This window comes from Phalacrocorax aristotelis, chromosome 2 (assembly GCF_949628215.1).
Source record: "Phalacrocorax aristotelis chromosome 2, bGulAri2.1, whole genome shotgun sequence".
In the NCBI taxonomy this organism is placed as follows: Eukaryota; Metazoa; Chordata; class Aves; order Suliformes; family Phalacrocoracidae; genus Phalacrocorax; species Phalacrocorax aristotelis.
Genome location: NC_134277.1, coordinates 148,584,114 through 148,598,864, shown reverse-complemented (window position 1 = coordinate 148,598,864; position 14,751 = coordinate 148,584,114). Strand labels below are relative to the sequence as shown.

The following is a 14,751-nucleotide window of genomic DNA, read 5'->3' as shown; positions in this document are numbered from 1 at the left end:
TTACATTCTTTTCACTCCCCAAGAGGCTGTTTTTTCTTGTAGGACGCAGACAGGTGTGTAGAGATATATGGTAACTCCTGCAATTCTGTGAGCAGAAATGCCTTTACATTTCATACAAGTTGGTGGGAACAGAGCATCCAGAGGTTTTATATGACTGTGTGTTCAGAACAAGGTGGGCCTCAGGCCTGAAAATGAGGAGAGAAGCAGCAAACTGAGAAAGAAATTTTTTTTGTTCTCATAACATTTGCAAAAGGAAATGAAAAACTAAGCCTCTCTGTGGATCATCTATGTTGTAAGATCTAAGATATACAGGTTTACAAACAGCATTTAAGTAGTATTATGTAATAAAGCATCATGAAAACGGTAACATGCATCATCATGTAAAGAGAGACGGATTAGAGAGATGTGCTACACACAGGGATGGTGCAGGTAGCATGGAAATGGATGTCGCTTTCAGCACTCTCAGGACCAGAGCGATGGTGTGGGGGAGGTCTGTGTCCTCTCTCAGCACCAACTGCGCTAGGCTAGTTAATTCCAAGTTGGAGCCAGGCGGTGAGGCACAAGAAAAATGCCCCATTGCGCTCCTGCAGGCAGCCAGAACACACCCAGGAAGAATCACTGAGCTCAGACACCAATGGTCACTCTCCTGCCAGACATGTACGTGAGTCACCATGCCCACACACCACTCTCTGATGGTCCACCATTGCCCTCTGCTTCTTAGGGAGTAAGGCTTAACCTACGTGTTTCTCCTCATCCTTCCCCATATGCCCGATCCTCCCAGTTACATCACGCTCACCAAAAGACACTGTAAGAGCATCACTTTCCAGGGCTGGGCAGTTCTCCCTCCTCACCATGCCTTGTTAGGTGGTGCATCATCTGTCACTGCCAGCCTTTCCTGGCCCTCTGCTCTGCTGCCCCAGCTGAAAGCTAGCCCAGCACAGCCCCATGCATGTGACCATCCTCTGGTTCATGAGGACTCTACACCAAACATTAAAATGTATTAACTGTTACCTCAGATGACAAACACGTATCACCAACGGACAGTTTTGCAGAGGACAGATAGGTATTGGTGACAGTAATATCTTCTAGCTCCGTGCTGAAGTGATCAGACTCTTTGATGACATTATAATTTAGGGCCACGCTGTAATTGGCTGGTTTCTTCTCCCGTTTCTGCTGGCAGTCGCAGAGTTTCCTGAAGGCTGCTCTGAATTTCTGGGACATGAGATTGTAAATGACAGGATTGATGGCACTATTTAAATAAATACAGATTCTGCAAAATAGCAGGAACCAGTTTTCTTGGAAGGGGCTGGAGAGAAAGGAATTGACCACAACCAGCGTGCGGTAGGGCATCCATAGAAATGCAAACAGGACGACCACCACAGCCAACATCTTGGTAACCTGGGGGAACACAGAGGTAGACAGAAGAGGGGCAGAAGGTTAGCACTCATCTTGGAAGGAACATGTGCATTCTTACAGCTCTAGGACCAAAGCAAAACTATGGACTGACTCTTCAGCTGGGAATTTCTGATCAATGCTTGATTCAGAAAGGTTTTCTACAGTAAGAAGGACAAAAAATTCTGGCTTCAAATTCCTCCTAGTTTTGCTACAAGGAGCTCTTTCCAGGTGACAACCCAGTAAGTTAATTGTTGTAGACCTTAGACTTTGCAGCTTCTCAAGCTGGAAGGAGGTTTTGTTTCAAATGGAAAAAAAAGGGTCTAAAACCATGTTTTCCAACTACATTAGATTTCTTTCTTTAGACTAGTATAATATGTAGAGTAATTGAACATGAAACATATTTAGATTTTCTGGTTTAACAGACATGCTGAAAGAATTTCCAAAAGCCAAGAATAATGCAAAAAAAAAATTGGATTTATTCCTGTTCCTCACATCCACAATATTTAATTAAATCTTCATTACTTGATGTTTACTCTGAAATGGCAATTAAGGTTTACAAAACCAGGGGGAAAAAGTGATTATGAATGAAATTTGATTATTATAAGAACTTTCACCTATTGTGTAAATTTGTTTTAAGTAAAGAAAAAAAGAACCTTTAGGGATACCCAGGAGAGCTGAAATGAAGTGAACAAGGAATAATTAAAAAATAGAAAACTCACTGTAAAAATATTCCTTCTTTTGTAAATAATAGAATTCTAGTATATATGGTATTCCCTAGTCTCTTTATTGAAGAAAGTTTGAAAGATATTAATAAACAAGGTAAAAAGTACAGTGGGATGTGGCAGTGGGATAGTACGGTGGTGCAGCCTCATGTAAGTCAGGAGATGACTTGGTTATCTGTGTGTGCATGAACTGGAAAGCATTGGCACTGATTTTGGTGAGCTACGACTGCTTCTTTTGACTGTGGTTTTTTTTACTATTTGCCTTTCTTTGTGACATAAAACCGTTGCTGCCTATTGACAGATTAAAGAACCTCTTTTTACCTTTGTTCTGGTCCTTCTTTTTGGGTACCTGAAGTTGTAACTCAATGAAACAGCAAGTCCTGTAACCACAGGATACGTTCTGGCTGTATGGGTTACAATTTCATTGCTTGCGGAAAGGATAGGTGTAGATCAGTAAGAGTTTTAATTGTTTCCAGGGGGACAGACAGATAACTCCATTAAAATAATTCCTATATACATGCTAGTTTTAGGTGTGTTTTTTAGTTTGAAGTTATAAGAGAGTATGTAATTCACTTGGCTTCTGATCAGATAGCTTATTATATAGAAAGCCTGCAATCACATGCCTAAGGGATGTTAGTGATGTTAGTCTTGCTTCTTCAGGTAAGTACTAATTAACTTCAGGAGTTAGGATGATAATCTAGCTATCTAGAAAGACACATATACATACAAACCAATCTGTTGTTCTTGTTATAGATATTATGATAAAGAATGGGATGAAAAGCAAAGTTACTCTACAAGTTGATGTATCTTTACCTACCTACCTTTAAATGCACATATTCAAAGGCTACAATTTTATCCTATAATCCTCCTACCTTCACCTTTACTTTTGATATCCATACATCTGTGTTCAGATGAGACAGAAATATTATCTGCTTTTTTGTCACTTGGATACATTTCCTTATGACTTCTAGACTGCTTTTCTTGTTTGATGTGCACAATCATTGTCATAGACCAAAATGCAAAAGTGACTGCCTCAGATAGCTAAAAGGATGATTTTTCCTTATCTCCGAATCACTTCTAAAAGGACCAGTCCCATAAACATGGCTGCAAAGGGCGAGGTGACCCAGTGCTGGCCTGCTCTGGCTGAGGAAGACTGAGGACTCCCCACCTGCTGCCTCTCCTCCCTCCAGCCTGTGCCTCCAAACTGAGCAAACCCATTCAACTGAGAATAATCATTCATCATGGAAAATAATCCACATTTAAAGGAAGAAAGTAAGCATTTTTGGAGCTTGGATTAACAATGGGGCTGAGCCCAACTAACAGATGTGTTGCATCAGCTCAGGCATTCAGAAGGATTATTGTCTACACAGGCATCAAAGTACTTTGCTACCAGAAGCTCAGCAGGGGACTCTGTTATCTACTGATCGTTGGCAATTTACATTTTTTCTGAGCATGTCTTTACTGAAAAATTGGTCAGAGAATCACTTACAATGGTGCAGCTGTCAGTTTGAATCCTGGGTTGAACTAGAAGTAAATTGATCTTACTGTCAGGAGGCAGTATTTTAGAGTCACAAAATTAATACTTGACAACAATGCAAAAAAGGTTGTTATTCTTGAAATGACTGCATCCTATATACCACGAAGACATATATGTATGTATCTGCAAACTATTAGCTGAATTTAGGTATATTGGCAGCTTGATGTGCATTTTCCTTCTGTCTAACACCACTAGCTTGTACTGCTGCCATGTTCAGTTTATTGAGGCTGTGATTTGACAATATATTAGAACTGGCTCCTAGCACCAGATAAAAAATATCATGGTCACAGCACAAAGTGCCCTCAGCTGAGATCAATTCAGTCTGTGTTTAAGAATGCCAAGAGGTTAGCTTTTCACTGTCAGGATTTATGCCATGTAAGACATTGTCTTGCAGTGCTCAGACTCCACGATTTCCTGGTCTTGACATAACCTGAAGCCAAAGTAACCTGTGACTGCAGCTAAAAAAACAATCCTGTTCTAACCTCCCTTCTTGTGCTGGCCCCAAAGTTGAGGGTGTGGGTCAGGTCAGGCTGCCGGTCCAGCTGAAAACTAAACACTTCTCTGTAGAGCTGGTTTTTGGTTTGCTCGGGTCAGTGATTCAACCCACATACCCATTTATTGCCACAGAGTCTACAGTCAGTGCAAGAGAAGAGGCAGAATCATGTGGCCATGGATGGCACCTCTTTGGTGGCACCTCTTGTTGGTCCCATGTAGGACAATTAGGATAATTCACCACAATTTTAAACTGGCTGCAGTTCATGTTCTTCCAAAGCTGCCAAAAATTACAGATCTGGCACAAGCTTTGTATTGCCAGGCAGAAATTCAGCTGCCTGATCCATCTGACCAGTAATGGTTGTGTCTCTGAGACCCACTGTGAGGCCCTGTGTTCAGGTAGTTATTCTCTCATTGGTAAATCCTCCTTAAACTGGCTCCAGAAACAGTGGCTTTTCATGACCATCTACCTCAGAGCATGACCTTTGTGCAAATGACAGCAGCTCCAAGAAGGTGCTCTGGCACCACTCACTTTGTCCCCAGTGTGTCCAGGGGACTTGTCACCCCACCGTGGGATGAGGCACTCCTCAGGGCTTCTGACCAAATATATTGCAAGCATGCCCTGCGCTTTTTTTTACAGCTGAATTTGCCTTTACAGATGAACCCAGCTTCTAAACACTTGATTTAGGTCAAAGCTGCTTTCTTATCCGCAGCAAAAATCTTCATTGGGACGGATGGTGCTGCACAGAAATAACAGAGAAAAGCATGGTCCACTTTGCTTTAGTAAACTGCCATATCCTTTTCCAAATCACTTCATAAGAAATGTAACTAAACATCATCTGGGGGGGGCTAATTATTTGACATCAGTGGTGTGCTAAGGGGAGAAACTCTTTTAAGAACCTGCTTTTTATTACCTGTAACCATACACCAAAACTCCCTGAAAGCAGAGGCACTAGCATCCTCATTCATTACTCAGGTGGAGGCAAGCATACACTGATTGCTCTTTCCTTGTGGATGTGCATGGCATATCCTATACTCAGAATACAGATTGTTCTTAGCTAAGGAGATTGAAAACATGATTAAAAGGCTTTGAGCAAATCCATTTTAGTCCAAATTTCAAGTGTGCTTTGAATGATAGCGAAGTGCTTGAGATTGAATGTACTCCCGGCTGCATGCAACCACTCTTCAAGCCTTATATTTTGGTTTCTGCGAAAGTTCTGAAAAATATTTAAAACATTTTTTACTAAACATATTCCCAATATTTTAATTCTGAATTACTATTCTCCTTTTTCTTCCTGATCCAAAACCTTGGGGCTGTATATGAAAAAGCAAAGAAAAAGAAGTGTTGAGATTTATTTTGATATTTATGGTACTTTATGGCGTGAAGAGACAGAAAGGAGACTATGAGTAAAGACTAAATAATACTTAGCTTGAATTTCAGGCATGTGTAAAATTGAAGCGGTAACATTTGTGAATGTAAGTTGAATACAAACTGCTGCTTGATAGAGGCAATGAGCTGATTATATTGAATTTGGTTTGTCTGAGATTTTTGGTAATAGATGATCTGGTCAAACATTTGGTACAGGCAGTCGTATTTTTTCCAGATTGAATTTATGCAGGTACATTATTATTTGTGTGTGATAAATACCTGCAACTGTAGTTAATGTTTGCTCAATTGCTATTCATTTTGGTAAGAATACAGTCAGTAAATGTGTTTTCTGGAAGAATATGGGTGGTTTGCAAGTACCAATAACAGGCCATTCTGGAATAGCAAAGACATCAGTTCGTAGGCTAATGCAATCCTATGTATGTCTGAAAAATAAGAGATCTAACTGTTGCATCTGACTTTGCAACTGCAATGAAGAAACCAAAGCAAAGTGGCAGAACAGCTACCTAGTAGACTAACAAGCTGGATGTCTTCAGCCTATCACAGCACCACTGAAAGTGATACTACCACTGGGGTTGGACTGGATGATCTTCAGAGGTGTCTGCCAGCTTCAGTGATTCTGTGAAATTATAACAAAATCCTGGGGGGAAGTTTCTTTAAAGTCCTAAGGGATCTGGACAAAGTCCCTTGTTGGCTCATAATCCTTTGGATCACAGTCAACCTTTCTTGCCACTACATGCAGTTTTTACCCTAGTTCCATGACAACAATTACAGTTTCCCAGTGCTTCATGAGGTCCAGGATTCCTTACATGTTCAAATTATGTGTTTAATTGGACAGCTCCAAATTAACAGTCTATTTTCTGGTGAGTGAGTAGAAATCAACTTCAAATCATTTCCTCAGGACCTGTGATCATCTGTCCAAATGATCATACAGTTGTTAAATAAATCTTAACATTGAATTTGCATTGAAGTTCCTTCTTTGGCTCTGAATCAGTTAAATAGGACTTTGAACTGTCTGGCCTTAAGAGATACTCTTTGTCATGATATCATCTTCTAATCATATTGATCTTTGCTCTGTTAAGCTTTGAAGTTTCAGCTGCTGTGACCTGGGTTCAACTGAAGAGTGCTGGAAAATTTTGCTTTCTCACCTTCCCTCCTGTTTAAGTTGAGGAAATGTGTACACTTGGACAATTTCTCTGTTTTCTCAGGTTCAAATTGTGCACATCCCTCAGCAGAAATACTCTATAGTTTCTTTGTCATCAAAGAAGTCTTACCTTACTCTTAGTCACCTTTTCATTTTCTCCTAATCTTCTGTTGCAAAAACCATTATGTCACTGTTTATCACTGAGATCCCCTATTGGCAGTCAAATGCTTTCCCACAGTATTGTTCAGCTTTATACGAACTGCAGTCTCTCAAGGTTATTTTCTTTGCAAAGCATAGCTGAAAGCCTATTCAACAATCATCACCAGCTCCATCAGACCTAATAGGTGTTTAAGATTTTTCTTGAAGCCACAAACTAAACACATACTTGAAGGTTTACCTGCATGTCTCTATACTAAAACCAAGTGTAACGCTAGTTGATTTCCTCATGGCCAACTGCCACATAGCCTTGAGCACACACTGATTCCTCTGAAAATGGAGCATACCAATATCTCACCTTCTTCTGGTAGAGTTCTTCCCTCAGGAGAAAGTCAGGTGTTGCTTATTGACTTTTAGTGGCTGCTCAAAAGCTCCGCAAAGGCAATAAAAGAGTCCTCAGACTCTTATTTAGGTCTTCAGAAGTGGATGTAAGAATGGAGTTTGACACATCCCATGAGTACGTATTGGTGCTCCTTTCCTCAGCAGAACATTAGTTTGCAGTGTAAACAAATAACTCATAATTTGAGAGGCTGTCCAGTTTCAGCGGTAACAGATGTTCAGTGAAACAAAAATGTTTTGGAAATGAAGGTTCTTTATGAGAAAGAAATCTTATTTTGTGCCTTTTCCTCTCTTTTGACATTTAAAAAAGGGACTGATTTTTTATACCTGTTGTTTTTGCTTGTCTTCCCTGTTCAGTTTTGTCTTGTAGCACTTTGAATGAAAACTTCAGGGGGCCCTGAAGAGTACTTTGAAGGCTTTGTCTGTTGGGCGTTGTTGATATGGGGGTATTGATCCTTTAGTGAACAGATTTTGTTATTGTTAGCTTTCCAAACATTGGAACAAAATAAATATTTCCTAGAACTAACATAGTTCAGTGACTTTTAAATTATGTGGGTGGGAGGGTGAAGGCAGGGAATGGAACAAGTAAGCAGAGGACTGCTTTCTACCTGGAAGAGCTGATTTTCATTCACTGCAGATGTAAATAACCTCATTCTGAGCTCATCCCTAGACATTTTCCTCAGGAAAAATATGTTAAAATGGGCTTGACTCGCCATTCTAATATGTATATTCCAGGCCTTCTTTCTAAATCATATAATGATCTAAATCGCTGTTCTGTTTTGAAAACAAAACAGAAGTCCTCTGACCACCTGACCACATTTTTCCCCTTCAGTGCTGGCATCATGACTGTTTACATCAGAGACTGAAAATATTTGTTCTAACGAAACACAACATGGCCCATCTCCTTCAGCAGCAGACACCTCCCTCCCTCCTGTTTCCCTCACTGTTGAGCTTCCCCCGCCCCCCTTGCCTCAGCTCAGGTAGCTGTCCTCCACAGCTGTGAGGAAATGGATATTTTACTCTGTATTTCCTTCCTCCCTGGGCACAGTTATTCTAGATACCGTATCAGGGTTGTTCCTTTCTTGCTCTGCTTTTTCTGTTGGTGCCAGGTGTGAGGAAGCATCCTAGGTGTTGAATCCAGGATGGTATACGTGTTGCTTTTCACGTTTTTCCGTCCATCAGCTTCTAATTCTGGGCTAACTCTCATACCAGAAACCAAAATGCCAGATTGCCATTTTTGAAGAAAACAATTGAAATTGCATAACTGTATGACTCACAATAGAAAGTACTGACTGTGTATAGAAAACTAATTCTTGGAAGCTAATAAAGAAATACAAAGCTGACAGCACAGTACAGATAGCTATATGCAAACACAATAATATAGGTTAAAAAACAAGTCTAAAAAACAACAGGACAATGAGCCATGAATTGGAAACATCCTCAGATAGTGCTCTTCAACTCAAACACAGACACTGTATTACAAGGTAGGGAACAAAACACTTTCTTTCCAAGGTAAAAAACAAGTTTTGACCATTTTTAACAAAGGAAGACTTTCAAAACACGTAATGGGAAGTCCCAAGAAAATTAAAGACAATGGTATGACCTGGCAGTCTAGGTCAAATTAAATCCAGATTAGTCAAGCAACCCAGGTCAGATTAAGCGTGTAAATCAAATCACATACTTCCATGTTGGATTAATCATTGTCAAAAATGGTTATGAAATTCCTGAGTTAAACCTTCATGAAAGTTGAGGAAACCTATCTAACTTACTGTTTCATTCTGGTATATTATATAAGTGTGAGTTTATAATAGGTTAATTATTATAATAATCATAACGACTCAATGGAGCAGCACTGAATGTCCATGTCCAGATTTTGACAGTGGGGAGGCTGCAGGGGTAGGTTCTCTGAGAAGAGGGTCAGGGCTGCCGCATGCCAGACACGAATGGTTCCATCCAGCTCCAACAGACCCACCACAGGGCACAGCTGAGCCTGTCTGCCAAGCTGGTGGCACCTCTGTGAAAACATATTTAAGAAATAGCAAAAATGCCAGGGAGGGAGAGAGAGGAGAAGGTAACAAAAGAGTGAGAAACAGCAGAGGGAACACCAAAGTCAGAGGAGGAGGAGGCACTTCTTGGTGAAGCACCACCTGATGGGACTGCAGCTCATGGAGGACCCACACTGAAACAGAGGAAAAGAGTGAAAACAAGGGAGTGGCAAAGAGAAACCTCTGCAACCTGATTGCAACTCTCCCCCATCCCACACTGCTGGCTGCCTCATGGAAGAGGCTGAGCAAAACTTGCAGCTACAACAAGGGGACATAAATTGTCAATAAATGAAGTTAATTTTCCCCAGGACAAGTTTGCGTTGCCCATGACAGTAACTGATAAGTTATCTTCCTGTCCTTATCTTGACCCATGAGCTTTCTTGCTCCTGTTCTTCCCAATTTCTCTCCTGTCCTGCTGCTGGGGGAAGTGACCAAGCCTGCCGGAGCCAACCCACCGCAGGAACATGCACAACTTCCATTTTGTAGAAATGTTCTTGGATAAATATGAGAACTGCCACAGATGTAGGAAGGGTACATCACATTTTTAGTCACTTTTTCTACAGATCACATGTTGGACATTGTATGCAACTCCATCACTGTATTGCATGCACAGTTCTGGGAAGACATACAGACAGTTTTACATGACAGCAGAACTCATTATAAGGCTAAACTATATTGTCAGCTATACACGTCTTTGCCAGAGAAGCAGGACACTTTCACTAGTGTGTCCTGCTAATTGCTGAGATGTTAATTTTTTTGTTTTTAATGTGGACTTGTGTTTTCCCATTTTACAACATTAGCTGTATTTTGCATGCTGCTATTATATAAAAATATTATTAATAATGCCACACTATTCTTGCTGTGCTTCCTATGTTGTGTTATACACAAATGCTAGCTTTATTCATAATGATGTTACTTTAAAAAATGAGGTTACTTAGGTTTTTAGAAAAAGTCTTGCTGTCTTTACAAGACAGAAAAGACATCAAATTATAATCCACACTTTTTGGTTTCATAATATAACAGTATCCACATTCAACAATGCTCAGTGTAAAAGATTTGTCTGTTTTTCAAGTGATGCTAAGCACACACAATCAAGCATGTATACTAAAGTGATATTGATAACTTGAAAAGCAGATTATCTTCTACTAATTAACGGATAAAGAAAAACAACACTTCTAATCTGACTATTAACTATAAATGGAGACCCATAATTAAATATAACCTAACCCACACGTTTCAGTTGTGCATTTCAGAGCATGGTTCTAGGGCTCTGTGAGTGCTTAGTGCTCTAGCAAGTGCGTGGTGCTTTAGCAGGCAGCTCAGTTAACTTTTGAGGTCAATGCCATCTCTGCAATACGGGAAAACAGTCCCTCTCATTAAACAGTAACAATCTACATAAAATAATGAGAATATAAAGTTCAACCTGTCGCCCAAGGCAGGCACACAACTTGTCTGAAAAGGTGCACACCTCAGCTTTGCTTCCTGAGGGAACTGTACAGTGCAGGGAGGTAGAAGCCTCCTGCTCGGCAAAGAGACCCTCCAATGTGCCTTGCAGCAGCTACCAAGGGCTCTAAGCCAAGTCACTCAGTGCAGAGCACCGCTTCCCCATGCTTGCAAGCATCAAGCTGCCTGACCCAACTGGAGCCTGCTCCCGAGAGCCAGCTGCAAAGTGATGCACCCTGCGTTTCTCAGCACTGCGGCTGACTGTGCTACCTGCTGCATGATGTGTGAGTATGAGGCAGCATGGTTTACTGCAAATAGCCATAAATTAATCTACTAACTATATTTTACTTGCATAATTACACATTGCAGCATACATATTTGATAATATAAAAAGAAGATTGTCAAACCTATGCCTCAGTTCTGAGCCATCAATCCATAAAAATACTCTATGAGAGACAGAATAACGAAGACACTTAGCATTTACAAAGCACTTTTATAGACAGATTTGCTTAAGACTTTTCACAGAAGAGTTAGAGCCAGGAAAAGTAACAACTTGACTGTGTTTGCAGAGTGACAGTGCTTTAGCTGGGACAAAACCTCAAGCCTCCTAACCTCCCAGGCTAGTTCCTTCTCTTCAGAGCTCAAAAATAACTCTATTCACTCTGTATATTTGGCAGAATTACTAACAGGCTGTAATATAAAGAAACTATAGTTAAAATGTTTCATTCTTTACTGACACTTCCTAATTGCTTTTTGATATAGGAAATAAAATACTATTTGCTTTTCAGTACTTGCAGTAGGTAATAATGAATAGGCAAGAAAAAAACCCATATTTATACATAGCACAGAATTTCAGCTCGACCACTTAGCAAAAGGGGACAATATATTTTACACCCTTCCACAGGTTTATGTTAGTGATCTCTAAAACAAGTAGGGTTTAGGTTTCAGAAAGCCATTTCAAACTGCTGTTCCTACCTGCCTTCGAGAAGCAATTGTGCTATTGAAACTCCTGTTAGTCATCTTGGAATTCACAGGCTTGCTTTGGTGACCCACATCATTCCTCCACGTCTTAGAGTTTTCTTTTGGGTCTGAAGGGATGGGGCTCAGGAACAGTATTCTAGCAATCAGGCCATAGAGAACAGTCGCCAATACCATTGGCACAACATAAAATATACCGAAGTCCATCATGTAGATAGGAGAGTAATAGCTCCTGGACACCTTGTAGCCACAGGACACAACGGTAGTGTCTTTGTAGACTATTGTATTAAGGTCTAGCAAGAAAAACCAGAGCATACAGTATATGGAGGTGAAAGCCCAGACAAAAATAATGATCTTTTTGGCTCTTGAAAAAGTACATAGGAATTGAGCTTTGATTGGGTGACAGATGGCTATATATCTCTCAATGGTGAAGGCAGTGATGGAAAAAGAAGAAGCATTGATCCCCAGGTACTGGAGATAAGTGATGCAGAGGCACCCCACATAGCCATACACCCAGGATCTATACAGGCTTTCTGTGATATTGGGTAGTCCTGCAGCCACAAGCACCATGAGATCTGCCACAGCCAGACTCACCAGGTAGCAGTTAGTGGGAGTTCTCATGTGTTTGGTTCTGAGGACCACCAAAACCACCATAATGTTGCCCACGATGCCCAGTCCGCAGATGAGGAGGACCAATAGGATGGTAACCACTTGGTATTCGGCTGTAACAATCTCCTGGCTTGATAGCGGCAGCCCAGTTTGGTTCTGCTCATCCCCGGTGCCATTCTCCATCTTCACCAGCCCACCGCTCCTTCTGCCCAGCACTCGGTCTCAGCACACGTTCTCCATGGTCCCCTGCAAAAAGTTGAGTGGATTTAGTGTGGGTGAGCTGTAGCCCCAAGAGCACGTTCTCCGTGTAGTCACAGTCCCATTCCTGCACTGTATTCCACTCACTCAAAAGCACCTGGACTTTCAGTCTTAGTAAATTCAATTACCAGATGGGTTAATCCCTCTAAGACTCCAGCTCACTCATACAGGTTACAAAGCTGTTTTCTCATAGCCAGGCTGAGTCATTCATAAAAACACAGCATGTGGAGATAGGAACTTTCCCCCCTACAGAGGAGGAGGAGGAGGAGGAAGCAGCAGCAAGGAAAGTAGAGCCCTCCAGCACTGCCAGATGGCTGAAGCACTGCACGGGACTGAGCTGATCCAGTCCAGGCAGACTTCAGCATCACTGCTTTCCAGGAGGAGTCACAACATACCGAGGGTGGAGACAGCAGTGCGAGGTGAAAGCAGAGTGATTTGTAAAGCCCCACAGGATTTCTGCTTCATGCTGCTTTCCCTCTCTGCTCTCAGACAGCTATCTCGTGTATTGATCATATTGATCCACCCTGGCAAACAAGGGGGAGATTGACTGGAAAAAAAAATACGCCGATTTCTAAAATTCTGACTCCCCTGGTGTCCCTGTCCTTGTGACAGTGATGGTAATTTACACTTGCCTCCTGCTTTGCATGGAGCTGTAACAGTCCTGTCAGAGCTGACAGGAAACAAGGTACCCCGCCTTTTGAAAAAAGCAAGAAAAATTTAGTTTCTTTGCTTTACCCTAGAAACAATTCTCTTCAAAGCCTCTATTGCTATTGCTGTCATCACTCCTGAGCCCTTTCAGCTCTTTTCTGGGTTGTAGCACAGCAACCATAAAACCATCAGAGCACAAATTGCTTCTTAATGAGATCAGTCACACATACGTGCATGCACACACACAGTGTTACTAATCCACCACTGTTTCCTCAATGAAGTCTCCTCTGGTTGAATGAACTCCTCCCTGTTCAGCCAGGTTATGTAAAATCCACAAACAAATCAAAACATGACAGAAATAACTGCTTTAAGATGCGCTGATGAAAGACCTACAGATGCAGTAGCTGTATTCAGCAGCCCAGCTGTACCTGGTGATGGATGCGGAGCTTTTCTGTCTCACCTTCTGCTGATTTCAATACCTCAGTGAGAGAAACCATAGCAAACCCTTCTGCAGGATTTTGTGAAAGAGCCCTTGTTAACTCCCCATCGCAGTGTTTCAACCCGTTGTTTCTCCTTATACTATTGTGTTAAAAGATTGAAGACTAAATCTGCCTTAAAATCAATTTTTTTTTCTCCATTTAGGGAAATTAGTTTTGCGTTTTGCTCAGGAGGGGTTCAAAAAAATAAAATGTTGCACAACTGGGGAAAAGGAACTTGGATTTCAAAACATTTTAGTGTTAAGAGAGAGGGATTAGCATAGGCACATGGTGTAATGTTCGCAAAACTAGGATTTTAAATAGACTGGAACAACAGGTGGTGACAAAAAGAGGATACCACCTGATTCAGGGCTGGAAATTAGACTCAAACAATTTCAGAGATTTGAAGCCACTCAGTTAAGTTTTCCAGTCATTTTTCCCATTTGCCTGTTCACACTTCAGTTGTGATCAGATACTTTCACCTGTAGACCCCAAAGTACTTAACAAAGTAAAGCAAATATCATCATTCCTATTTAATAGATGAAGAAATAGGAGTGATAAATAATCAGATTATTTGCCAGTGGTGCAGCAGTGACCTGTGGTAAAATTCATGTTACTGATACTTGACCAATGCTTTATCAACAGAATTGTACCATGGATCTCATCGAGGTTCTGCTCCATACTATCTGCAGATCCCAATATTCTGGAGACAGCTGAAAGAGGAAGGCCAGAGATATTGTGACACATGGGTGTCAGAAAAAGGATTTCTCCCAGCCCCCTTCACACTCCAAAACACTTTTTAACCTTCAAATTGCACAGATTCCCTGTTCGCAATCTATGTTTTTAAAGCTATGTGACCTTAGTGGGTGTAGGCCAAGATGCTCAACCACACAGAATAAAACATGCCAGGAGAGAGCCCAGTAGTGAACTAGCACAGATTTAGTGTCAATAATCAGGGATTCAACAGGGATCAAACCAGGAGGGGGTTGAACCAGCATTCAAACCAGGAGACTGAGTTAGTTCACAGCCTGGATAAATCCCTTAACCCTCAGTCACTTCAGC

General features: G+C 41.2%; 1 protein-coding gene across 2 annotated transcripts; it reads right to left on the bottom strand.

Annotated features, from left to right (window-relative positions):
* Positions 1–990: 990 nt before the first annotated feature.
* Positions 991–12,936, bottom strand: TRHR (thyrotropin releasing hormone receptor). 2 transcript variants are annotated; one of them, XM_075086182.1, is made up of 2 exons: positions 11,696–12,936; positions 991–1,398 (listed from the first exon to the last, which is right to left on the bottom strand). In XM_075086182.1, exons 1-2 carry the CDS (start codon positions 12,488–12,490, stop codon positions 991–993), a joined length of 1,203 nt encoding a protein of 400 aa, XP_074942283.1. In that variant the 5' UTR covers positions 12,491–12,936. The 2 variants fall into 2 exon arrangements, with proteins under 2 accessions (XP_074942283.1, XP_074942284.1); XM_075086183.1 differs by lacking the exon at positions 991–1,398 and adding an exon at positions 8,732–9,246.
* Between the last annotated feature and the right edge of the window lie 1,815 nt (positions 12,937–14,751).

What these genes read in the sequence shown, in the direction of transcription:
- TRHR (XM_075086182.1), bottom strand. Translation starts at nt 12,490, where the DNA reads ATGGAGAATGGCACCGGGGATGAGCAGAACCAAACTGGGCTGCCGCTA. An exon ending in CAATTGCTTCTCGAAGGCAG is followed by an intron (nt 1,399 to 11,695) that starts GTAGGAACAGCA and finishes GTGTTCCCCCAG; the next exon opens with GTTACCAAGATGTTGGCTGT.